Raw genomic sequence first — 22393 nt, 5'->3', positions numbered from 1 at the left:
ATATATCTTATGGGATAAATGAGAATTTTCAAGTATTTCTCATCCAAAGTGGGAAAAATTTGAGGCAAGCTGAAAAATGACAAGGGAAAGGGGTGCATTTCATAGTGATCACAGTGTGCAATAAAATGAAAGGTGTAGGGGATTATGTGTCGAAGTTGAAATGGAAACTCTGTATTAATTTTGAAGGACCGATTCCTGATTCCACATTCCAGTGAACAATCCGGGATTCTGGTTCTGAGGCTCTGAGCCCTGCAAACATGGGAACTTATTCCGTCTCAGCACAATTAACATTTTTATCTTCCTGTGCCACAGAGTCTCCTCAGAGCACTCTTGATGTCCTTGTTCCTCAGACTGTAGATGAAGGGGTTCAGCATGGGGGTGACCACAGTGTACATCACTGAAGCCGTTGAAATGGAGTGTGAATTTTGGGTCACAGCAGAACTGAGGTACACACCTATGCTTGTGCCATAGAATAAGCAGACCACAGAGAGGTGAGACACACAGGTGGAGAAGGCTTTGTACTTGCCCTGAGCTGATGAGATTGCACGGATGGAGGACACGATCTTGTGGTAAGAGTAAAGGATGCCAGTCAGGGGGGCACCAGTCAACAAGACAGCAGCAAAATATATCACCACCTCATTGAGAAAGGTGTCAGAGCAGGCACGCTGAACCACCTGGTTAAGTTCACAGAAAAAATGGGGGATTTCCAAGTCTGTGCAGAAGGACAGCTTCAATATCATTAAGCTTTGTAACAATGCATGTAGAACACTCACAACCCAGGACACCAGAACTAGCAATCCACATTGCCTTTGGTTCATGATGACCATGTAGTGCAGGGGGTGACAGATGGCCACAAACCGGTCATAGGCCATGACAGTCAAAAGGAAGTCATCCAACCCAACAAAGAGTACAAAAAAGTGAATCTGGGTGATGCAGCCTGCGTAGGTAATGGCCTTGCTCTGTGTTTGGATGTTCACCAGCATCTTGGGGATGGTGGTGGAGGTGAAGTAGATGTCCACAAAGGACAGGTTGGACAGGAAGAAGTACATGGGTGTGTGCAGTTGGGAGTCTGAGATGGTGGCCAGGATGATGAGCAGGTTCCCCAGCACAGTGACCAGGTACATGGACAGGAAAAGCCCAAAGATGAGGGGCTGCAGTTCTGGGTCCTCTGCAAGTCCCAGAAGAAGAAATTCTAAATGTTGAGTATCATTCTCTGGTTCCATATGCATGTGTCTACCAGAAATGAGAAAAAGAGCATAACGAATTGTCCCTAGACAAATATTACTTATATCATTGAAATGAAACACTACATATTTTGCTGTATATCATAATTTCAGTGACCAACCGGTGTGTAGCTCATGTTGGAGTGGTTGCCTAACATATGCAAGAACATGGTTACCATCCATTTACCTCAAAAAAGAAAAACAAAAGCCAAAGGAAAGGAATGAAATTAACTTCTATAGAACATGTGCGGCTCTTGTCCCCTATGGGATCTGAGCCACCTCTGATGGGAAATTCCTGTTTCATTCTCAAGTTTTCACTAGGAAGTCATGCATTTCAGAATTCTAAAGAAAAATTATCCAGACCTTTGAGTATTGTAAATTGAGCCCCTATTATGAACACTTTGGTTGTTTCTGTGTCTTGGCTACAGTGAATTGTGCATCAGTCAATGTGGAAGGGCAGATTTCTTCAAAATACCCGTTTCATTTTCTTTGGCTGCACAGCCATAGTAGGATTGCTGCATAACTTTTCTGGATTATCCATATTGTTTTCCATAATGGCTTCATTATCTTGCATTCCTGGCAACTCTAGGACAGGATTACTTTTTTTTTCCACATACTCACTGGCCCTTGATATCCTTGGTCTTTTTTGACAATGGCCCTTCCAACTGAAGTGAGGCAATATTCTACCATAGCTTTGATTAGCATTTCCCAGATGATTAGCAAATTTGGCACATTTCATATGGCTATTGGCTATATAGATACACAGTGGAATAATATTTGACTATGAATAAAATGATGAATCTTAGCATTGGAGACAACACAGATGAACCTGTGGACATTTATGACGTGAAATCAGCCAGGTACAGGAACACTAAAGCTGCATGATATCATTCCTGTGTGGATTCTGAGATATTTGATCTCATAGAATGTCAGCATAGCATGAGGGACACCACAAGCTGAGGTACATTTTGGGCCCAAAGGAATGAGGAGAAGCTCCTCAAGGGGAAAATATACAGTAAGACAAGAGTAATAGCTTCTGGTGATGTATTACACAGTAGGTTAATTGTAGTTAAAAATAATATATTACCTATTTTAAAATAGAGGGGAGGATTTTGAATGTTTGTCACAGAGAAATGATAAATGTTTCTGAAAATTAAGCCAATCATACCTGTTCAATTATTATACAATTTATACATGCATGTAAATATAAAGTTATTTTTGTGAACTTGTATACTTATCTGTCACTTAAAAATAAAGCAATAACTAATTACTGAGTACCAAGTATGTTTCACACATTGGATCAGAAATTGGTTTGAGTTAAAACAAAGAAGTCCCCATTATCCAAAGAGAGGGAAAGAACATAAGCATAAATGGTTAAAATCACCTAATAATTCCCATGGTGATGGGTACTAAGAGGGAAAAGGAAGAGTGAAAGGTAGTTGTACTTTCAATGCAGGGAAAACTAGCAGGAAAAGGTGCATCCAAACAGAGACAACAAGTCATCCTCAGTGGTGTGGTCTTCACTGGGGGGACAGTCAGTACACAGGTCCTAAGGAACATGCTTCTTTCAAAAAACTGAGGCACAAATGAAATCTGTTGCCAAGGAGGAGGAAAAAGATGGAGAGTGATGAGAGATGGTGTCAGAGAATATTAAAGAATGAGTTGGCCTCACTGCTCTCTGAGGCTACAAAGTACAGGGCATCCTTCATCCACACCATGAACTTCTTGCCCTTAGATTTGCTGCAAACACTTTCTGTGGATTGCAAAAGGATTCCCTCCTTGCTACCAGTTGAGGGATAAATTCTGTCCTCTAGCTGCTAAGAATCAACCTGGAATATATAAGATCAGGTCACCTTTTCTGAGCCCTACATGAGGCACACACCCACACACAAACTCACACACTCTCATAGCCTGATTTCTGCCATGGCCTCTCAGCACCAGTCACCCTGACAAGGTAGTGAGCTTCAACAAAACCAGCTGAGTTTGTCTTTTCTCTGAAGAATGTGGACAGGGTACATGGAGATTCCACTAGACAGACTTTCCATGAATAAATGAGTGAACCCACCTAATATACAAACATAGATATCATAAATTGTGGTATAAAGGGGTATTAAGAATTGTAATGCAAAAAAAATCAATAAGAGTTTATGTATAATCGCATAATTTGGCTTTAACATACTTTATATACAGAGATATGCAAAATTGTGCTGTGAATGGATAATTATGAATGTAATGCATCCCACTATTGTCATTAAGAAAGAAATAAAAAAAATGCCTCTCTTTTTCCCTGTGTTTTAAAGGGAGCATGAAAATCTGTGCATTCAACACAGGGGAAAAACGAAATAGAGAAGGATGTGGAGTGAGAAAAAACAAGAGATAAGGCAAAGGGGTGGAAGGAACATGAAGAGGTGAGGGCAGAGAGTGAGCTGACGTGGATCCAGGGGAACAGGACCTTGCAAGCCCAGGTATCTTTTCTCCAGGAGGAAAAGGCTAGCCTTTGTCCTAGCAGTATTCCAAGCCCAGTGACCCTCGCTGAGTGCCCAGCACAAACCATAAGCAGCAAAATAAATTTGCCCAAAACACCAAAGTTGTGATATCATGTTCTTAATCTACATTTTTAATGTTGTAATTATTGCATTGCAGTGATGCATAGTTGTTGGGGTCATTAAATATTTTTAGTTGTAGATGGTCACAATACCTGTATTTTATTTACTTATTTTTTTTCTGAGAATTGAACCCAGTGCCCACACCTGCTAGGCAAGCACTCTGTCTCTAAGCCCCCGCCCCAGCACTGTTAGGGTCATTTTGACACAATCTCACATACAGGGAATCTATTTTGCTCCACTTTAGTTCCCAATACCTCCCTTATCCCTCCTCTCCTCCCTCCCACTGTTCCTCTTCCTTGTGTCAAGGCACATGACAGATCATACACTTCAAAAGGAAAAAAATGACCAAAGGTCAAAAATCAGCAATTCACAAGAGGAGATATCCAATGTACCTACAGCCAAGTGGGGAATTTTTAGAATGAAATAGCAGATGTGTCTTCTCTAGTTCTGCCCTTTCTCCTGACCTATTGTCTTGTCCCTAGGTATGTTGCAGATAAGGCAGGCCTTTTCTCACTATTTTAAAATTCCTATAGAATCATTGTTCCTGTTTACTGAGTATATATGTGATCATTCCATATATGTATATGCTGTTTGAAAATCACATCAGGCTAATTAGCCTTTCAATCGCCTTACGTCCTTAACATTACTTTGCTTTTTTTTTTTTTTTTTTTTTTTTTTGTGTGTGTGTGTGGCATCATTTCATGATTGTTCTTGGGTTTGGGGCTTTTTTAAATTTTTTATACATGTTATTTTGTTAGACATAATAATTATATATGTTTATGGGGCATATTGTGATGTTTTGATACTTGAGAACATTGCATAATTATCAAAAAAGGGTACCAGCAAGAAAATGTAAAAATAAAGTGCTTGAGCATTGAAAATAAAAGAGAAGGAATTAGAGTAAAAACTTATGATTGAATCTTTCTTATCTAAAGATAAACAAACTCCAATATACTTGTGTATCGTGGATATGATCTCCAGTAAATGATGAGGAGCAATGTCTACATTTCTACTTCGTGGAAAATCAAGAGGCACAGAGACCTAAGAGAGATAGGAAAATAAGTTGGAAATATGTTGAAAAGTTGACTTATTAGTACACGGGGTGCAGAAGAATTTTCACCAGCATTTTCTTTTGAAGCAAGGATTCACAAGTCATGATATATCTGATTTTGAGTCACATCTTTCAGAATGAAAAACCCTGCCAGGATCTCAATAACAAACACTGGTCTATTGGAAAACATTAGAATCTGTAGACTTTCAGAGATTCCAACAGATACGTCTCCACTTACGTGCTGTGCATATGTAAATGAAATAAGGGACAACATGCAAAAAGTGAAAAAAAAACCCTGAAGAATTAAAAAATAATAGAATGCGAAGGAATAAACTCTAACCCTAAGCAAAGGGTCTTAATAATTTGAAATAGAGAGGTCGACGGCCATCCTGCTGACTTCTTCTTGACAGGTTGTGAAATACTTGCAATGTAAAACTCTTTGGCATACTCATCTTCGCTTATTAAGTTAGTTCATTTTCCATGTGGATACCCAGAGAGGAAGAGGATTCAATGAAATATCTATATCATGAGTTTCTCCTGCAGGAATTTATTTACAGAAATTCCTAAATCAGATCTTTCTCACCAATATGAAAATGGGCTTAAATATGTTCCACTATAACTATTTTTTAAATGAGCTCCCTCCAGTGCATGTCTCTCCATATTTAATACTGAATTTATCCATTCCCGTTTATTGCAAAGGTAAGCAGACTTACATTTTACTTTATTTGAACCACTTTGTGCTCCCATCCCTCTTCTAATTGAGATTCCGTTACCTTAAGTTAATGGTCAAGAGTGACCCCGTGTTGCTAATATCTTTGTCAATTCTCCTTTTTAGTACCTTATAAATCCATTAATAAATAAATTAACCTAGCAAAGAACAGGACCAACTCTGGGCTGCAGGCCAGGCTAGTTGGGCTCTCAGGGAACCTCAGGTGAAAGCTCCTGCCTTCCTTCTCTTCAGTCCCCTCCTGCAGTGTCTGCTGGGTCCTCAGGCTCACCTGGGTGGCATCTCTGATGGGAGGGTCTTCATGCACAGGCTTCAGTTCTTCCCTGGATGTTGAAGGTGCAGAGTGAGGTCTGATCCTAGACAAGAGAAGAGAAATGGGTCCACCTTTGGACCTCAAGTCATATTTCAAGATTCTGAAGAATCAAATATGCCCCAGGATGTGCACTCAAAAAGCAGGAGCAATCACAGCCTACAGCTTTCTCTATCTGCTCATTAGGCACATATCCTTCTTTTTACTCCAACCTCTATGCACCTGAATTCCCTGCAGGGCTCTGGTCTATAATCAGGAAAGGAAGAGTTTACATAGATTCCCCTGAGATCAGAATGGAGAGCTATTGATCTGCCCCTTTTTACCACCAATCCATGAGCCTCACCTTCCCAATGTCCCACCACCCATCACCACATCCACCCTTTGTGTTCTACTTTTCCTCCCACGTCTAAAACTAAGAAACCTGCCCTGGTTAGGGATCTTGTGTCCTCAAAACACTGACTCACATTGGGGACACAGTCTCTGGCATCTCCATATGTTTTCTCTTTCCCTCTTTAACAGAGGAGTGAGCTGTTTTTTTTTTTTTGTTTGTTTGTTTTTTGAAATGTGAAACCACAGGATGGCACCACCTGCACTCATCCCACTTTGCTGACAATACCAGAAATTTCATGCTGGTAATGATCTTACATTTCTATAATGAGGGACCAAATGATGGTTCTTGATTTCGGATGTGAGTATGAATTGGAAGAGATAAAGACCTAGAATGATGGAAACTAAATAACCTGCTATGTTATTGATGAGGTTGCCTGAACCGAGGAACTCAGGAGTCTGCCAAGATCTCAGAGGAGTGTGGACTTCCCATGTGTGTGCAGAAGGGAGGCAGTAGGAGAGGTTATTAAGTAGTAAAAGCCACAATGTAAATCACACGTCCATCTGTACCATCTCCCCTAGTCTCTACACAACAGAGAGTGAGAACAATGAAACGTCAGATGCCAACATTTCTTATTGTCCCAAATGTGTTTACTTCAGTATCGAACATTTTTACCAATCAGAAAGCAAACTTCACCACATTCTTCTGTACATTTTATGTCTGGATTGACAGAAAGCTACAGCAAATTATCAACATGTCAATGTTCTCTTCATTTTCCTGCTCTTGTTTGAAGAAAGTACACAGGGTAATTTTAAGCACAGGATGCACCATGACTGCAATGACAGCTTAGAGTCACATGAGAGAAAGTGAACAGCAATCACGGGTTCAAGAGGAAAGGGAAACACATCAAAATGTGAACAGTTTATGAATGGCTTCTTCATATGTCCATCACTTTTTATTTATAATTTTAATGGAACTTTTAATTGGAGAAAATTGTAGATTAATGGGCAGTAGTAAAAACTGACAGGGAGAGATCCAAAGCCCCTTTCATGAGTTTCCACCATGGGAACTCTGAGCAAGATATCACAGCCAGGTGTTTACACTGATAACAAGGAAATGAATTTACAGCAAAGAGAATCATCCATGGCCATGTTTATTGTAGCATCATTCACAATTGCTACACTGTGAAGTCACCTAAGTGCCCATCACCTGATGAGAGGAGGAAAGAAACGTGTCATATACACAACTTGAACATACTCAGCCATATGTAAGGTTGAAATCCTGTTATTTGGGGCAATGTGGATGGAACTGGAGCATATTGTGCTAAGTGAAGAAGGCAGATACCAAAAGACAAGCACTTCATGGTGTCTCAAGAGGAGATTAAAAAAAGGAAAATGTCACCCTGAACAAAGGATAGAGATTACTAGATGTTGGGAAGGGGTTAGAGAGGGTGGATAAAGGGAGGCTGGATTTGATCATGCAGACTGTGGGCAGGTGTGGAAATGTCAGGCTGAACCTAACATTTACAACAATTGATGATATTCAAAATAAAAAACAGAATAGCTCCCATCAGTCACATGTCCTGAGTTTTGCCCTGTTACAGCCCCATCTGCTCCCCTCCCTGCCCAGAGCCTGGACCTTCAAACCACTAATCTCTTCACCATTTATATATTGCTAGCATTTGAAAAGTGCTGTCTAGCACATAGAAATATGTGCCGGGGAAAATGGTGAAGTAGGTACCTCTGGGGACCTCTTTTGCCCATGACTATGTTAGGACTGTGGACACCATGCTGAAAAAGAAACAGGATCCAAAAAGTTGAGAATAAGACCTAATGACCAGCTAACACCATGGTCTGTTAAAGGCACCTCATGAAGATTGGAAGTTCTGGAAGTAATACATGAAAAAAAAATTGAACACACAATTGAAAATGTATTCTCTGTTGGGTATGGTGGTGCATGCTTGTAATCCCAGTGACTCAGGAGGCTGAGGCAGGAGGATCAAAGATGAAGGTCAGTCTCAGTAATTTAGTGAGGCCTAAGTACATAGGTAGACACTATCTCAAACAAAAAACATAAATGTCCATGGGTATGTCTCAGTGGTTAAACACTCTTGCGTTCAATCCATAGTACTAAATTTTTTTTCTGAGATTTGCCTCCACAATAAAATAATGAAAACAGTTTTATTTGATAAATATTTTCACAATGAATATAAATTATGACTATTTTTAGCAAAATAAATAATTAAATATCATGACACATGTCATTTGAGATTAACTGATTTCTAAAATTATATCTCATGGAACATATAAGAATTCTCAAGAATTTCTCATCCAAAGATGGGAATAAATTGAGAAAGTTCAGAAATGACAAATGAAAAGGATTGAATTTCATAGAGATCAGAGTGTGCAAAATAATAATAATTCGGTAGAATTGTATGCAGAATTCAAAATCAAAGAAATTGAAATGCAAGAATAAAGGAGAAGGAGCAAGTTTTGCTTCCAGAATCTGATAAAGAATCCCACATTCTGACTTGGAGGCTCTGAGCCCTGCAATCAAGGGCACTTATTCAGTCTCAAAACAATTGACACTTTTATCTTTCTCTCACAGAGTCTTCTCAGAGCACTCTTGATGTCCTTGTTCCTCAGACTGTAGATGAAGGGGTTCAGCATGGGGGTGACCACACTGTACATCACTGAGGCTGTTGCAGTAGAGTGTGTGTTTTGGGTCACAGCAGAACTGAGGTACACACCTAGCCCTGTGCCATAAAATAAGGAGACCACAAAGAGGTGAGACACACAGGTGGAGAAGGCTTTGTACTTGCCCTGAGCTGATGAGATTGCACGGATGGAGGACACTATTTTGCAGTAAGAGTAAAGGATACCAATGAGGGGGCCACCAGCTAGCAGGACAGCAGCAAAATATATCACCACCTCATTGAGAAAGGTGTCAGAGCAGGCACGGTGAACCACCTGGTTAAGATCACAGAAAAAATGTGGGATTTCCATGTCTGTGCAGAAGGATAGGCACAACATCATTAAGCTTTGTAACAATGCATGTAGGAAACTCACAACCCAGGATACCAGTACTAGCAATCCACAGAGCCTGCAGTTCATGATGACCATGTAGTGCAGGGGGTGACAGATGGCCACATACCGGTCGTAGGCCATCACAGCCAAAAGGAAGTCATCCAACACAACAAAGAGTACAAAAAAATTGAATCTGGGTGATGCAGCCTGCATAGGTAATGGCCTTGCTCTGTGTCTGGATGTTCACCAGCATCTTGGGGATGGTGGTGGAGGTGAAGCAGATGTCCACAAAGGACAGGTTGGAGAGGAAGAAGTTCATGGGCGTGTGCAGGTGGGAGTCTGAGATGATGGCCAGGATGATGAGCAGGTTCCCCAGCACAGTGACCAGGTACATGGACAGGAAAAGGCCAAAGAGGAGGGGCAGCAGTTCTGGGTCCTCTTCAAGTCCCAGAAGAAGGAATTCTAAATGTTGAGTGTCATTCCCTGATTCCACACGCATGTGACTACAGAAATGAGAAAAAGAGCATAACTAATTTTCCAGTAGATGGGTATTACATCATTGAAGTGAGACAATACATATTTTGCCGTAAAGAAACTAAATTTTATGAATGGGTGTGTAGATCACTGGAGGAGTGTTTGTCTAACATGTGCAAGGCCCAGGATTCCATCATTAGCCCCACAATAAACAAAAAGAAAAAAAAAAAACAAAACATAGAATGGAAAGTAATTAACTTCTATGGAACGTGTATGTGTTGTGTTCCCCTAAAGGATGCTGTGACATTTCTGATGATGAATTCCTCTTCTCAGACTTTTACTAGGAAGTCATGTATTTCAGAATTCTAAAGGGAAAATTAATAGAGCATTTAGAAGTATAAAAGAAGCACCCCTGATGTGCACTCTGGTCGTTCCTGTAACTTGGCTACAGTTAAAAGTTACCTTGGCTACAGTTAATTTGGCATCAGTAAACATGGAAGGAAAGATATCTCCTACCACATCCATTCCATTTCCTCTGACTATATTCCAATACTGTGATTACTGCATCATGTGATAACTGCATTTAAATTTTTATAGAACCTCCATATGGTTTTCCATAATGGCTTCATTAATTTGCATTACAAACAACTCTGAATAAAGGAGGTTTTTTTACCTCCACATTCTCACTGGCCCTTATTATCTTTGAACATTTTATAATAGACCTTCTAACTGGAATAAGATATTATTCTATGGCGACATGATTAGCATTTACCTGATAATTGGCATTAAGCATTTTTCATATGGCTATTGGCCATTTGTACGTGTATAGTTCACAGTGGAATAATACTCAGCTGATGATAAAAGATTGAATCCTTTCATTGAGGACAACCTGGATGAACCTGGGGGACATTATGTGAACTGAAATAAGCCAGGTACAGGAACACTAAAGCTGCAAGACATCATCCATAGGCCGATTCTGTAAAAGCTGATGTCACAGAAGTGCAGCACAGCAAGATGGTCACCAGAAGCTGAGGAGCGTGGTGGGGACAAAGCGATGGAGAGAAGCTTCTCAAGGTGAGCAAACACACAATTAGAGAAGAGGAACGACTTCTGGTGTTGTACTCTACTGTAGAGAATTATAATTAACAATAATTTATTACATATTTTAAAATAGTTAGAGCGGAGGAATCAATGTTCCACCACAGAGAAATGATAAATGTTTCAGGTGATTAACTAATTACCCTTATACAATTATTACACAATTTATAAATGCATGGAAATATAAAGTTATATTAATAATGTTGTATATTTAAGTCATTAAATACAAAGAAACAACTAATTATTGAGTACCAACTGCATTCCAGGCATTGTATCAGTAATCTATATGAGGTTAAAAATGTCTGCATTATCCAAAGAGAGGGAAAGAATATAAGCAAAAATGGTTAAAATCACTTAAAATGTCCCCTGGTGATGGGTACTAAGAGGAAAAAGAAAGAGTAGAGAGGTAGTTGTACTTTTATACCAGTGCATGGAAAACCAGCAGGAAGAGAGGCATCCAAACAGAGTCCACAAAAAAGGCAGAGAAGAACCATAAGGCACCCTCAGTGGTGTGGTCTTCAATGGGGGGAAAGTCATTCCTGAGGAACATGCTTGTTTTGGAAAAACAAGGCTTAAAAGAAAGTCTTTGGCCACAGAAGTATCAAGTAGGAGAGTGATGAGATGGTGTCAGAGAATGTTGAGGAATGATCTGGCCTCATTGCTATCTGAGGCTACAAGGTACAGGGAGCCCTTCATCCACACCCTGAACCTCTTACCCCCTTAAATGTGCTGCAAACACATTCTGTGAATTGCAAAGGATTCCCTCCTTGCTACCACCTGAGGGTTAAGTTCTGACCTCTAACTGCTAAGAGTCACCCTGCAATGTATAAGCTCAGGTACCCCTTCTCTGAGCCCACCATGAGGCATATAAACTCTCTCTCTCTCTCACACACACACACACACACACACACACACACAGGAACACACAACACACCCTGGGCTTAAGGCCTGATTTTGCCATGGCTCTCAGCCCCAAACACACTGACAAGAATGTGAGTGTTGACAACACAGCTGAGATGATATTTCCCCTACAGAATGTGGACAGGGAACCTGGAGAGTCCACTCAACACACTTTCCATGAACACATGAGCAGACTCACTTACGAATGTTGCTCTTCTTCCCTGTGTTTACAAAGCAGCATGAAAATCTGTGAAGTCAACCGAGGGAGAAAGAGAAATACAGAAGGATGGGGAGTGAGAGAGAAGGAGAGAGAACGCAAAGGGGTGGACAGAACATGAAGAGGTGAGGGCAGAGAGAGAGCTGACGTGGATCCAGGGGAACAGGACCTTGCAAGCCCAGGTGTCTCCTCTCCAGTTGGAAAAGCTTTCCTTGGTCCTGGCAGTGTTCCAAACCCAGTGAACCTCGATGAGTGCCCAGCAAAAACCATAAATAATAAAAGTATGTTTTCTAAAAGACCAAAGTAGTGACTGTTTTTTAACCTACTTTTTAAATGTTTTTATTATTGTATTGCAGTGATACATACTGTTGGGGCTATTTTTTGAAAGTATTTTATTTGTAGGTGGACACAATACCTGTATTCTATTTCCTTATTTTTTGTGTGGTGCTGAGGATCCAGCCCAGTGCCTCACAGATGCCAGGCAAGCGCTCTGCCCCTCAGCCCCAGCCCCAGCCCTGTTGGGGTCATTTTGACACAATCTCACATGCAGGGAATCTCTTTTGGTCCCATTCAGTCCCCAGTACTTTCCCTCCTTCCCCTCCTCCCTCCCACTCTTCCTCTTCCTCATGTCAATGCGTCTGACAATTCATACACATTAGAAAAAATGAACAAAGGTCAAAAATCAACAATTGACAACAGGAGATATCCAAAGTACCTACAGCAAATTGGGGAACTTTTAATAGAAAACAGCAGATCTGTCTTCCTGTTGCTGTTTCTTTCACCCGATCATTGAGTTTTGCCTAGATCCGCAACAGATATGGCAGCCCTCTTTCTCCCTGTTTAAAATTCACAAAGCTTCATTGTGCCTTTTCACTGTGTGTATAGGTGATAATCCAATAATGTGTGTGCTGTGTAATTATCAAATCAGGATAAATAGCTTTCAATCTCTTTATCACTGAACATTTCCTTGATTCTATTTTTTTTTTGTATGTGACATCAATTCCTGGTTGATATTGTTTTTTTTTTTTAATTTTTATATGTGTTATTTTGTTAGACACATAATACTGGTATAGGTTTATTGTGTATATTGTGATATTTTGATACATTTATATGTTATATAGTGATCAGCTCAGGGTACTGGGAATAAAATGTAAAAACAAATTGCTAGACTCTTGGAAAGAAAAGATTGTGAAGTAGGATTTAAAGTTATGATTTTTCTAAAGATAAATTCAAATTTACTTGTGGAGGTTGGACATGATCTTTAGTGAAATGATGAAGAGGAATATTTTCCAACAGCTGGCCAAAGGTGACGTGGCATTTGGAGATACACCTGTGTTAAAGTGTGGAAAATCAAGAGGCACAGAGACATAAGAGAGAAATGAAAATAACTTGGAAATATGTTGGAAAATTGACTTATTAGAACAGAAGACTTTTCACTGGCATTTTTGATAAAGTGGGGATTCACAGGTGAAGAAATATCACATTGTTGAGTCAGATCCTTTAGAATGAAAAGCCCTGGCAGGAACCCAATAACACTCATTTGTTGGAAGATATTAAAATTTGTAGGCTTTAAGACACTTCCCACAGATGCATCTCCACATGGGTGCTGTGCTCATGGAAAAGAAAAGCTAACAAGTGGCAACATGAAAATCAGTGAAATTCTATTTGAAAGAATAAAATGCAGGAAAAAAAGAAAAGAAAAAAAGAATGGAAAAAATACCCTCCAATTCAAAGCAAAGTGTTTTAAAAATCGAAATAGAGAATTTAGCATCCCTCCAATGCACTGCCTTTACAGGTTATGAAATAATCATAATATAAAGCTCTTTAGCATACCTATTTTTCACTTATTAAGTAAATTTATTTTTCATGTGGATAAAACCAAGAGTGAAAGAAGATTCTGTGATATATCTATATAAAGAGTTCCTGATGCAGAGATTTATTTACAAAAATATCCTAAATCTGGATCTTTCCTACAAATATTAAAAGTGGGCTGAAATATGCTCCATTGTAATTTTTTAAAGGATTTCCCACCAGGGTACATCCCTCTGCTGTTCATTCTGTGTTGATCCATTCCCCTTCCTTGCAAAGGTACTCAGACTTACATTAACTTTGATTTGACCCTTCATACCTCTCATCCATCTTCTAAATGAGCTTCTGTAAACAATAGGTTCATGATCAACAATGACCCTTTGTTGCTGATTTCTGGGACCCTTTTAGTGTCTTATAAATCCATTAGTAAATTAATTAAGCTGGCAAAGGACACCACCATCTCTGGGCTGCAGGCCAGGCTAGTTGGGCTCTCAGAGAACCTCAGGTGAAAGCTCCTGGCTTCATTCTCTTCAGTATTTTCCTGCAGTGTCTGTTGGGTTCTCAGGCTAACCTGGGTAGCATCTCTGGTGGGAGAGTCTTCATGCACATGCATCAGTTCTTCCCTGGATGTTGAAAGTGCAGAGTGAGACTCTGATACCACACAAGAGAACTGGATAAGGTCCAGCTTTGATCCTCATATCAGATTTGAAGATCCTGAAGAATAAATAAGTCCCAAGGGTGTGCACTCAGGGAGAGCAGGAGCAATCACAGCCTACAGCTTTCTCTATCTGCTCACTAGGCACATGTCCTTTTTTATACTGCAAACTTTAAGCACCTGATTTTCCTGCAGGACTCTGGTCTATAATCAGGAAGAGTTTGCATTGATTCTCCTGAGAGCAGAGTGGAGTCAGGTGCATCAGCCCATATTAACACTAATCTACAGGCCCCATCTTCCCAAAGTCCAAACCATCTACCCTACCACCATATCCCTCCTGTGAGTTACAGTTTTCTTCCATGTGTGAAACTAAGAAAGCCCTGGTTAGTTATCTTATGTCCTCAAAACACTGACTGATGTTGGGGAGACAGTCTCTGGTTTCTCCAGAAATTTTTTCTATCCCTGTTTAACAGAAGAGTGAACAGGTTTTGCATAAAATGTGAATCCATAAGACAACACCTCCAGTATTCATCACACTTTGCCAACAATACCCGCAATGTCATGCATCTGATAACTCACATTTCTAATGAGGGACCAAATGATGGCTCTTACCTTAGGATGTGAGTATGAGTTTAAAGAGATAAGAATCTTTTAAGCACCAAGACTTGAGCTCCTTTCTCATTTCATGCTCATTAAAAGTTGGCTCTTTTCATATCCTCTCAAATTGCTAAATGAATCATGATTTTGTATGTACATGTAGATTTGTGTGGGTGGATATCTCAACTCTTAAGAAATTTACAAATCCATAGGCACACATGTTGTATGATTTGACCCTTTATACCTCTCATGCATCACACCTCTGCATCACAACTGGTACCATGACTACTTTCTGTGGACCCTCAAAGTATTTCAACACACTTCATTTATTCCTCACAACATTGTTCTGAGGTTATTCTTATTTACCCAGATTAACTTCAGAATAAAGGGCACTGGGGGGTTTAACTTTCTTGATATTAAATTGTTCATGGTGCCATTTTTGTGTCACAGTCACATATATTTAGGGCACCATGTGAAGTTTCAATACTTTTATACACTAATGACCAGATCAAGGTAAGCATATTTACCTCCTCAAGATTTATCATTTCTTTGTGGTGAACACACTCCAGACTGGTAGAAAAAAAGGAAAGTAAAAAAGGGGAAGGAGCAGGAAGGGAAAGGAGAGGTACTGGGGACTAAGTTGAAGCCAATTGTATTCCATGCTTTATGATTATGGCAAAATAATGAATATAATTATTATATATATATATATAATTATAAAGCACTAATTGCATAGGATATTGGATTCCATCATTTTTGAAATACGCAGGACCTTATCATGACCGTTTTGTGCGACAGAACAGCAGAACCAATTCCTCCTACCTGACTACAACTTAGTACCCTGGGGCCAACCTTCTCTGTCCCTCCTGCTCCCTTACCCTTTCCAGCTTCTGGGAACCAGCATTCTGTTGTGTGCTTCTGTGAGAGCAACTTCTGTGCCTTCTACATGTGAGTGAGATCCTGCAGTACTTGTCTCTCTGTGCCTGGCTTATTGACCTTCACACAGTGACATCCAGTTCTCTCCATAGGATCAAGGAAGCCAATTTTATAATAATTATATATAAAACAGTTAAACCTTATTGAACACGTTCTTCAATTGAGCACAGGAGGGGAAATGTTCATAGTAATGTTTTATATCTTTTTATGAATAACTAGAAAAGAGGTGCTCAAAGTCTCCAGAGCAGAGGTCATTAGAAAGAGATGTAAGCATTAATTATCTTCATTTTATCAGCTTTTAATGTGCAAAAGTGTTAAAGTGTCACACTGTACCCATACCTACATGCAACTCTTACATGTTAAATACACGTTTCTGAAATTGTTTAAGAACATAGACTTGTTGACTATCCTGACACGATCATTACACACTGTATACATGAATTGAATTAATGCCATACCCTATTTCCACAATTAAGAAAATTATTGAATTAAATATTTTAAATTATGCATGTCAAAAATGATAAGATAATAGAATAAATCAGACATTATTTTCCTATGTGCACACATGTATATTACCTATGTTACTACTCTACATCATGTAAACCTGATGAATGAGAAGTCATACTCCATTTATGTATAATGTGTCAAAATGCACTCTGCTGTCATATATACTGAATTGGAACAATTATTTTAGAAATAAATTTAAAGAATTGACAAGAAATTTTTTCAAAGGAGGGGAAATTTTTCTCTATATTTGGAATATTTGCTTCATTATATGTAATTATTTACCTACTTGTATTTGCCCTATAAAATCAGGTTTCAAGCCTCAAATATGAACAATAAAATTCACCCTAAAATAAATTAAATTTAAATTAAATGAAATCCCAAAAGTCAAAATAGACATATACAAATTTTTTCAAAACCATTACAAATTTTGAAATGCAATAAAAAAGTCAATGTGCCTGGGTCAGTGACCTAAAGAATAAATACAAATAACTTGGGAACATGAAAATGTGCTCAATTTCATGAGTACACAGTGAATATCACATTAAAATCATCAAGGGACTTTAAATACCATATCATGGTGTTTGCTGTAGTCCTAAATCTGCAACATCCAGAGACAGAGCGATTCTTTGTTGGGGAGAACCCCAGAAGCAGGAGTCTGTATCAGAAGATATTGTTTCCTCTGAGCTTAATTTATACTTTAGTAAAGCTTGTATAGAGCCATCTTAACATGAGGTCAGGAACAATGGCCTGCCCTATGTGACCTCAAGTTGGTTGCCTGGTGACCATAAGGTCCTGCTACATGGTGAAGGAATGACCAGAAACCTCCAGAGACCATTGTATCAGATGGTCCAACAAAGTGGCAAATGCTGAGTGGAGTTTTAAAATCTTAATGTAATATTTATGGACAAGTGATTGTACATATCCATAGGGTGAACGTGATGTCTTTAGCACATACACACAATGTGTGCTGAATGAAACAGCTTAAGGGAATTTCCCTCCCCACATCATTACCTTATGATTCCAGGTATGTGCTCCTCACTTCAGATCATCATAAAACACATGACAAGATCTGTGCACTGCAGCCCCCACCCACCCCCACTCACTGTGCAACACCAGGACTGGGTCTTCCTATTCACCTGTGTTCCTCTACCTGTTATCCAGCCTCCCTCCTCCTCCTCCTCCTCCTCCTGCCTCCTTCCCAGCCTCTAGGGCCACTATTCTGTATGTAGATTGAGGCTCCTTTGGCCTCCACATAGGAGCACATGAGTGTTTGCGTCTGTCTGGCTTCTTTTGTGGGACACAAGGGCATGTCCCCTTTATTCTCTTGTAAATGACAGGATTTCATTCTTCTTGAAGGCTGAAGGGCACTCAGTTATAAATATACCACATTTGACTACTGTGAAGACTGCCCCAGGAACATTGGGAAGTGCAGGTACATCATGTACATCGTTGGAAGCTAATTTCAATCCCTCTATTTTTTTATTATCAAGATGTACCTCCAGGAGTCTGGATTTTTGTTTTTATCTGCCTCAAAGCCTCTTAGTTAAACAGCCCATGTGTAGTTTTGTGGCTCAAACTCTCTCTTCTTTCTCTTCAACCATCTCCTAATTTTCATTCTATTAATCTAAAATTCACAGAGGACAAAATCCTTATCAGGAACAGTACTAGACAACATGGTTGCAGGCACAGATGTGATAGGGTTCAGAATCTCTAGGAATTCATAGTGAGTGAGTGGAAAACTTCAGTAAGTTGAGGATGACGGGAAGGAAAGAGCATCCAACAAAAGGGCAGGAAATCTTCAGAGTTGGTCTCATTTGCATCACCTCAGAACACATCTCTGCAAGTGAGTTTCCAGGGCAACAAGGCACCCTGAGCATCACTTGTGAGGTTACGTGTTAAAGGTATAAGATTTGGTTTGTTAAAATTGAAGACAATCCCTTATTGTAGATAACTGGGAAAGTGCCCCGTTATGTTCACACAACTGAGATTTCCTGGTGAATGTTAAAAGGCTGATCCAATGCGGAACCTCAGGAACAGTCCTGAGGACAGGGAGGTCCTGAAGGGAGACCCCAGGGAAGAGTGGCTTTAAAACCTGTGAAAGTTGACGTCGTCAAAGGGCTGGATGGAGGAGGCCAGGCTCTCGGGCCCTTGATGTCGTGCCCACTGCTGCTCAAGAGAGTCCTGCCATGGCCTTCACTGGGGCAACATCCACCTGACCCCTCCAACTCCCTGCTCCTCAGACTGTAGACAAAGGGAGACACCAAGGCCACATCAAGGTCATCCTAGACAACAAAGTGCCTGCAGAACTGAGGGAGACCTCAAGGCCAGTGCTACAGTTTGAATCTTAAGTGTTACCCAAAGGCCCTGTGTTAAATCTTGGTCCCCAGGTTTGTGCTATTGGAAGGTCGTAGAAATGCTAAGAGAAAGGTCTAGTGGGAAGTCTTAGTTCATTTGGAAATTGCCCTTGAAATGGATTGTGGGACGCTCATCTTTTCCTCTCTCTCTTCCACTTCCAGGCCATGAGGTCAGCGGCTTTCCTCGGCCACATTCTTGCCACCCCTCGTCATGTGCTCATTGCAATGGGGCCAAGCCATGGGATCAATCCAAAACTGTGAGCCAAAATAAATGTTTTCTCCTTATAAATCAATTATCTTAGGTATTGTGTTATAGTAACAGAATGCTGACTTGCATAACCAGTGCATGAAGCAAGGACATTACAAATAGTTTAGACCCACATGCAGAAAAGGCTTTGAATTGGTTCCTGACTGTCAAAATTCTAGATAGAAGCTAAGGACACTGCTATGATATTGGTGAGGTTGCCTGATTAGGGGAACTCAGGATTCTGGCAAGTCTAGGAAAGTGTAGGGTTCCTATGTTTGTGGAGAATGGGGCAGTAGAAGACATTTACTTAGGTAAAAAGCCATATTCTAAACAAAATGTTCATCAGTATTTTCTTCTATCATCTCTATGTAGCAGAGATCTAGATCAATGAAATGTCATATGCCAACATTTCTTTTTGTTCCAAATGTGTTTCTTTCAATATCCAATATTTTTAGACCAACCTGTAAAGCAGACTTCAGCACAGTCCTTTTACATTTTGTGTCTGGGTTGACATAAAACCACAGCACATTGTCATCAAGATGGTGTTCTCTTTCATTTACCAGCTCTCATTAGAGGAAAGCACATGAGGGTAATTTGAAGCCTAGGATGCACCAGGACCGCAATGACAGCCTGCAATTCCATGGGAGAAACTGAACAGCAATCATGAGTTCAGGAGAAAAGGAGAACGCATCAACATTTAAACTATTTACAAATGGCTTGCTCTGCTTTCCCTTTTTATATATAATTCTTAATGGAACTTTTCATTTGGAGAAAGTTGTGGATTAACATGTGGTAGTAAAAAAAAAAAAGACAGAGAAATCCAAAGACCCTTTAGTCAGTTTCCACCATGGTAACACTGAGCAAAATATCACAAGCAGCTTATCAGTGCTGATAACAAGGAAAGGAACACACAGAGCAAGGAGAAGCACACAGCTCATGTCTTACAACATCATTCACACAGGCTCAGATACGGAGTCTATCTAAGTGCCCATCACCAGAGGAGTGAAGGGAAAAATGTGGCATATATACAACATGGAACACCATTTATCCTTATGTAGGGATGAAATCCTGTCATTTGGGCCAATGTAGATGGAACCAGAGCACATTGTGTTAAGTGAATAAGGCAGACACCAAAAGTACTTCATGGTCTCTCTCAAATGAGGAAGATAAAAATAAAATAAAATAAATACTAACTTGAATAAAGAATAGAGATTGCTATACATCAGGTTGGAGAGGGTGGATAATGGATGGCTATATTTGATGAGCGTTCACCATGGGCATGTGTGGAAATATCACACTTGACCTCCTTAACATTTATAATTATTTATGCTCATCAAAATAACATACATAAAAGTTCGCAGCAGTCAAGGATCCCAAGATTTGCCCTGTTACAGCCCCATCCACCTTTCCCCTGCCCAGGGCCTGACCCCCAGAACCATCAATTTGCTCACCATTTATATATTGCTAGCATTTCAAAAGTGTTGTCTATCACAGCAAAACATGTGCCTAGGAAAAATGGTGGAGTAGATGCCTCTGGGGACATGACCTGTTTTGCCCATGAATATGCTAGGCACTGTGGACACCATGCTGAAATAGAAACACTATCTAAAACTGACAATAAAACCTAATGACCAGCTAATAACTTGGTAAGTTAAAGGCTACCTTATCAAAAATGGAAGTTTTGGAAATAATATAGGAAAAAATCAAAGAAACAAAATTGAATCTCTATTCTCATCCAGGTATGGTGCACACTTGCAATCCCAGTGACTCAGGAGTCAGAGGCAGGAGGATCACATATCAAAGCCATTTTCAGCAATGTTGTAAGGCCCTCAGCAACATAGCAAGACACTCTCTCAAAGAAAAAAAACAGAAAAGACTATGCCTATGGCTCAGTGTTTAAACAGCCTTGGGTTCAATCCACAACATCAATTTTTTCCCCATTTTTCTTCCACAATAAAATTATGAAAATTAGCCTTAGTTGTTACATGCAGTTTTTCACATGTGAATACTCATTATGCATATTTTAAGCAAAATGAACTATTACTTAGCATGACTCTTGTCATTTGAGATTATTTATAAAAATATATCTTATGGGATAAATGAGAATTTTCAGTTATTTTTCATCCAAAGTGGGAAAAATTGGGTGAAAGCTAGAAAATGACAAGGGAAAGGGTTGGATTTCATAGTGATCACAGCGTGCAATTCATTGAAAGGTGTAGTGGAATTGTATGCGAAAGTGGAAATCAAAGAAATGGAAACTCTACATTAATGTAGAAGGACCAAGTCCTGCTTCCACCTTCTGGTGAAGAATCCCGGATTCTGGTTCTGAGCCTCTGAGCCCTGCAGTCATGGGCACATTTTCAGTCTCAGCACAATTAACATTTTTATCTTACTGTGTCACAGAGTCTTCACAGAGTGCTCTTGATGTCCTTGTTTCTCAGACTGTAGATGAAGGGGTTCAGCATGGGTGGGACCACAGTGTACATCACTGAAGCAGTTGCAAAGGAGCATGAGTTTTGGGTCATAGCAGAACTGAGGTACACACCTAGGCTTGTGCCACAAAATAAGGAGAAAACGGAGAGGTGAGAAGCACAGGTGGAGAAGGCTTTGGACTTGCCCTGAGCTAATGAAATTGCACAGATTGAGGACAGGATCTTGGAGTAGCAGTAAAAGATGCCAGGGAGGGGGACATCAGCCAGCAAGACAGCAGCATAATATATCACCACCATAATATATCATTGAGAAAAGTGTCTGAGCGGGCTCGCAGAACCACCTGGTTAAGGTCACAGAAAAGAAATGTGGGATTTCCAAGTCTGTGCAGAAGGACAGCCACAATACCATTAAGTTTGTAACAATGCATGTAGGAAACTCACAACCCAGGACACCAGAAGTAGCAATCCACAGAGCCTTTGGTTCATGATGACATGTAGTGCAGGGGGTGACAAATGGCCACAAACTGGTCATAGGCCATGATAGTCAAAAGGAAGCTATCCAACCCAGCAAAGAGTAAAAAATAGCACATCTGAGTGATGCAACCTGCATAGGTCATGGCCTTGCTCTGTGTTTATATGTTCAGCAGCATCTTGGGGATGGTGGTGGAGGTGAAGCAGATGTCCACAAAGGACAGGTTGGAGAGGAAGAAGTACATAAGTGTGTGCAGGTGGGAGTCTGAGATGGTGGCCAGGATGATGAGCAGGTTCCCCAGCACAGTGACCAGGTACATGTACAGGAAAAGCCCAAAGATGAGGAGCTGCAGTTCTGGGTCCTCTGAAAATCCCAGAAGAAGAGATTCTAAATGTAGAGTATCATTCCCTGGTTCCATATGCAT

At 40.1% G+C, this 22393-nt stretch overlaps 1 protein-coding gene and 1 pseudogene across 2 annotated transcripts; both read right to left on the bottom strand.

Annotated features, from left to right (window-relative positions):
- Positions 1-293: 293 nt before the first annotated feature.
- On the bottom strand, positions 294-1223 carry LOC308643273 (olfactory receptor 7A10-like; the record flags this gene model as incomplete). Its single annotated transcript, XM_081283181.1, has 1 exon — positions 294-1223. One exon carries the CDS (start codon positions 1221-1223, stop codon positions 294-296), a length of 930 nt encoding a protein of 309 aa, XP_081139307.1.
- A 7574-nt stretch (positions 1224-8797) lies between these two features.
- Positions 8798-22393, bottom strand: LOC308643272 (olfactory receptor 7A10-like; annotated as a pseudogene). Its single transcript has 2 exons — positions 22234-22393; positions 8798-9610 (listed from the first exon to the last, which is right to left on the bottom strand). The product of its transcript is annotated as an olfactory receptor 7A10-like (transcript).

The sequence above is a fragment of the Spermophilus citellus genome (genome assembly GCF_964194105.1).
Source record: "Spermophilus citellus genome assembly, chromosome: 3".
NCBI classification, from domain to species: Eukaryota; Metazoa; Chordata; class Mammalia; order Rodentia; family Sciuridae; genus Spermophilus; species Spermophilus citellus.
Note: the sequence above shows the minus strand (reverse complement) of the source record. Positions and strands in the feature narration are given on the sequence as shown.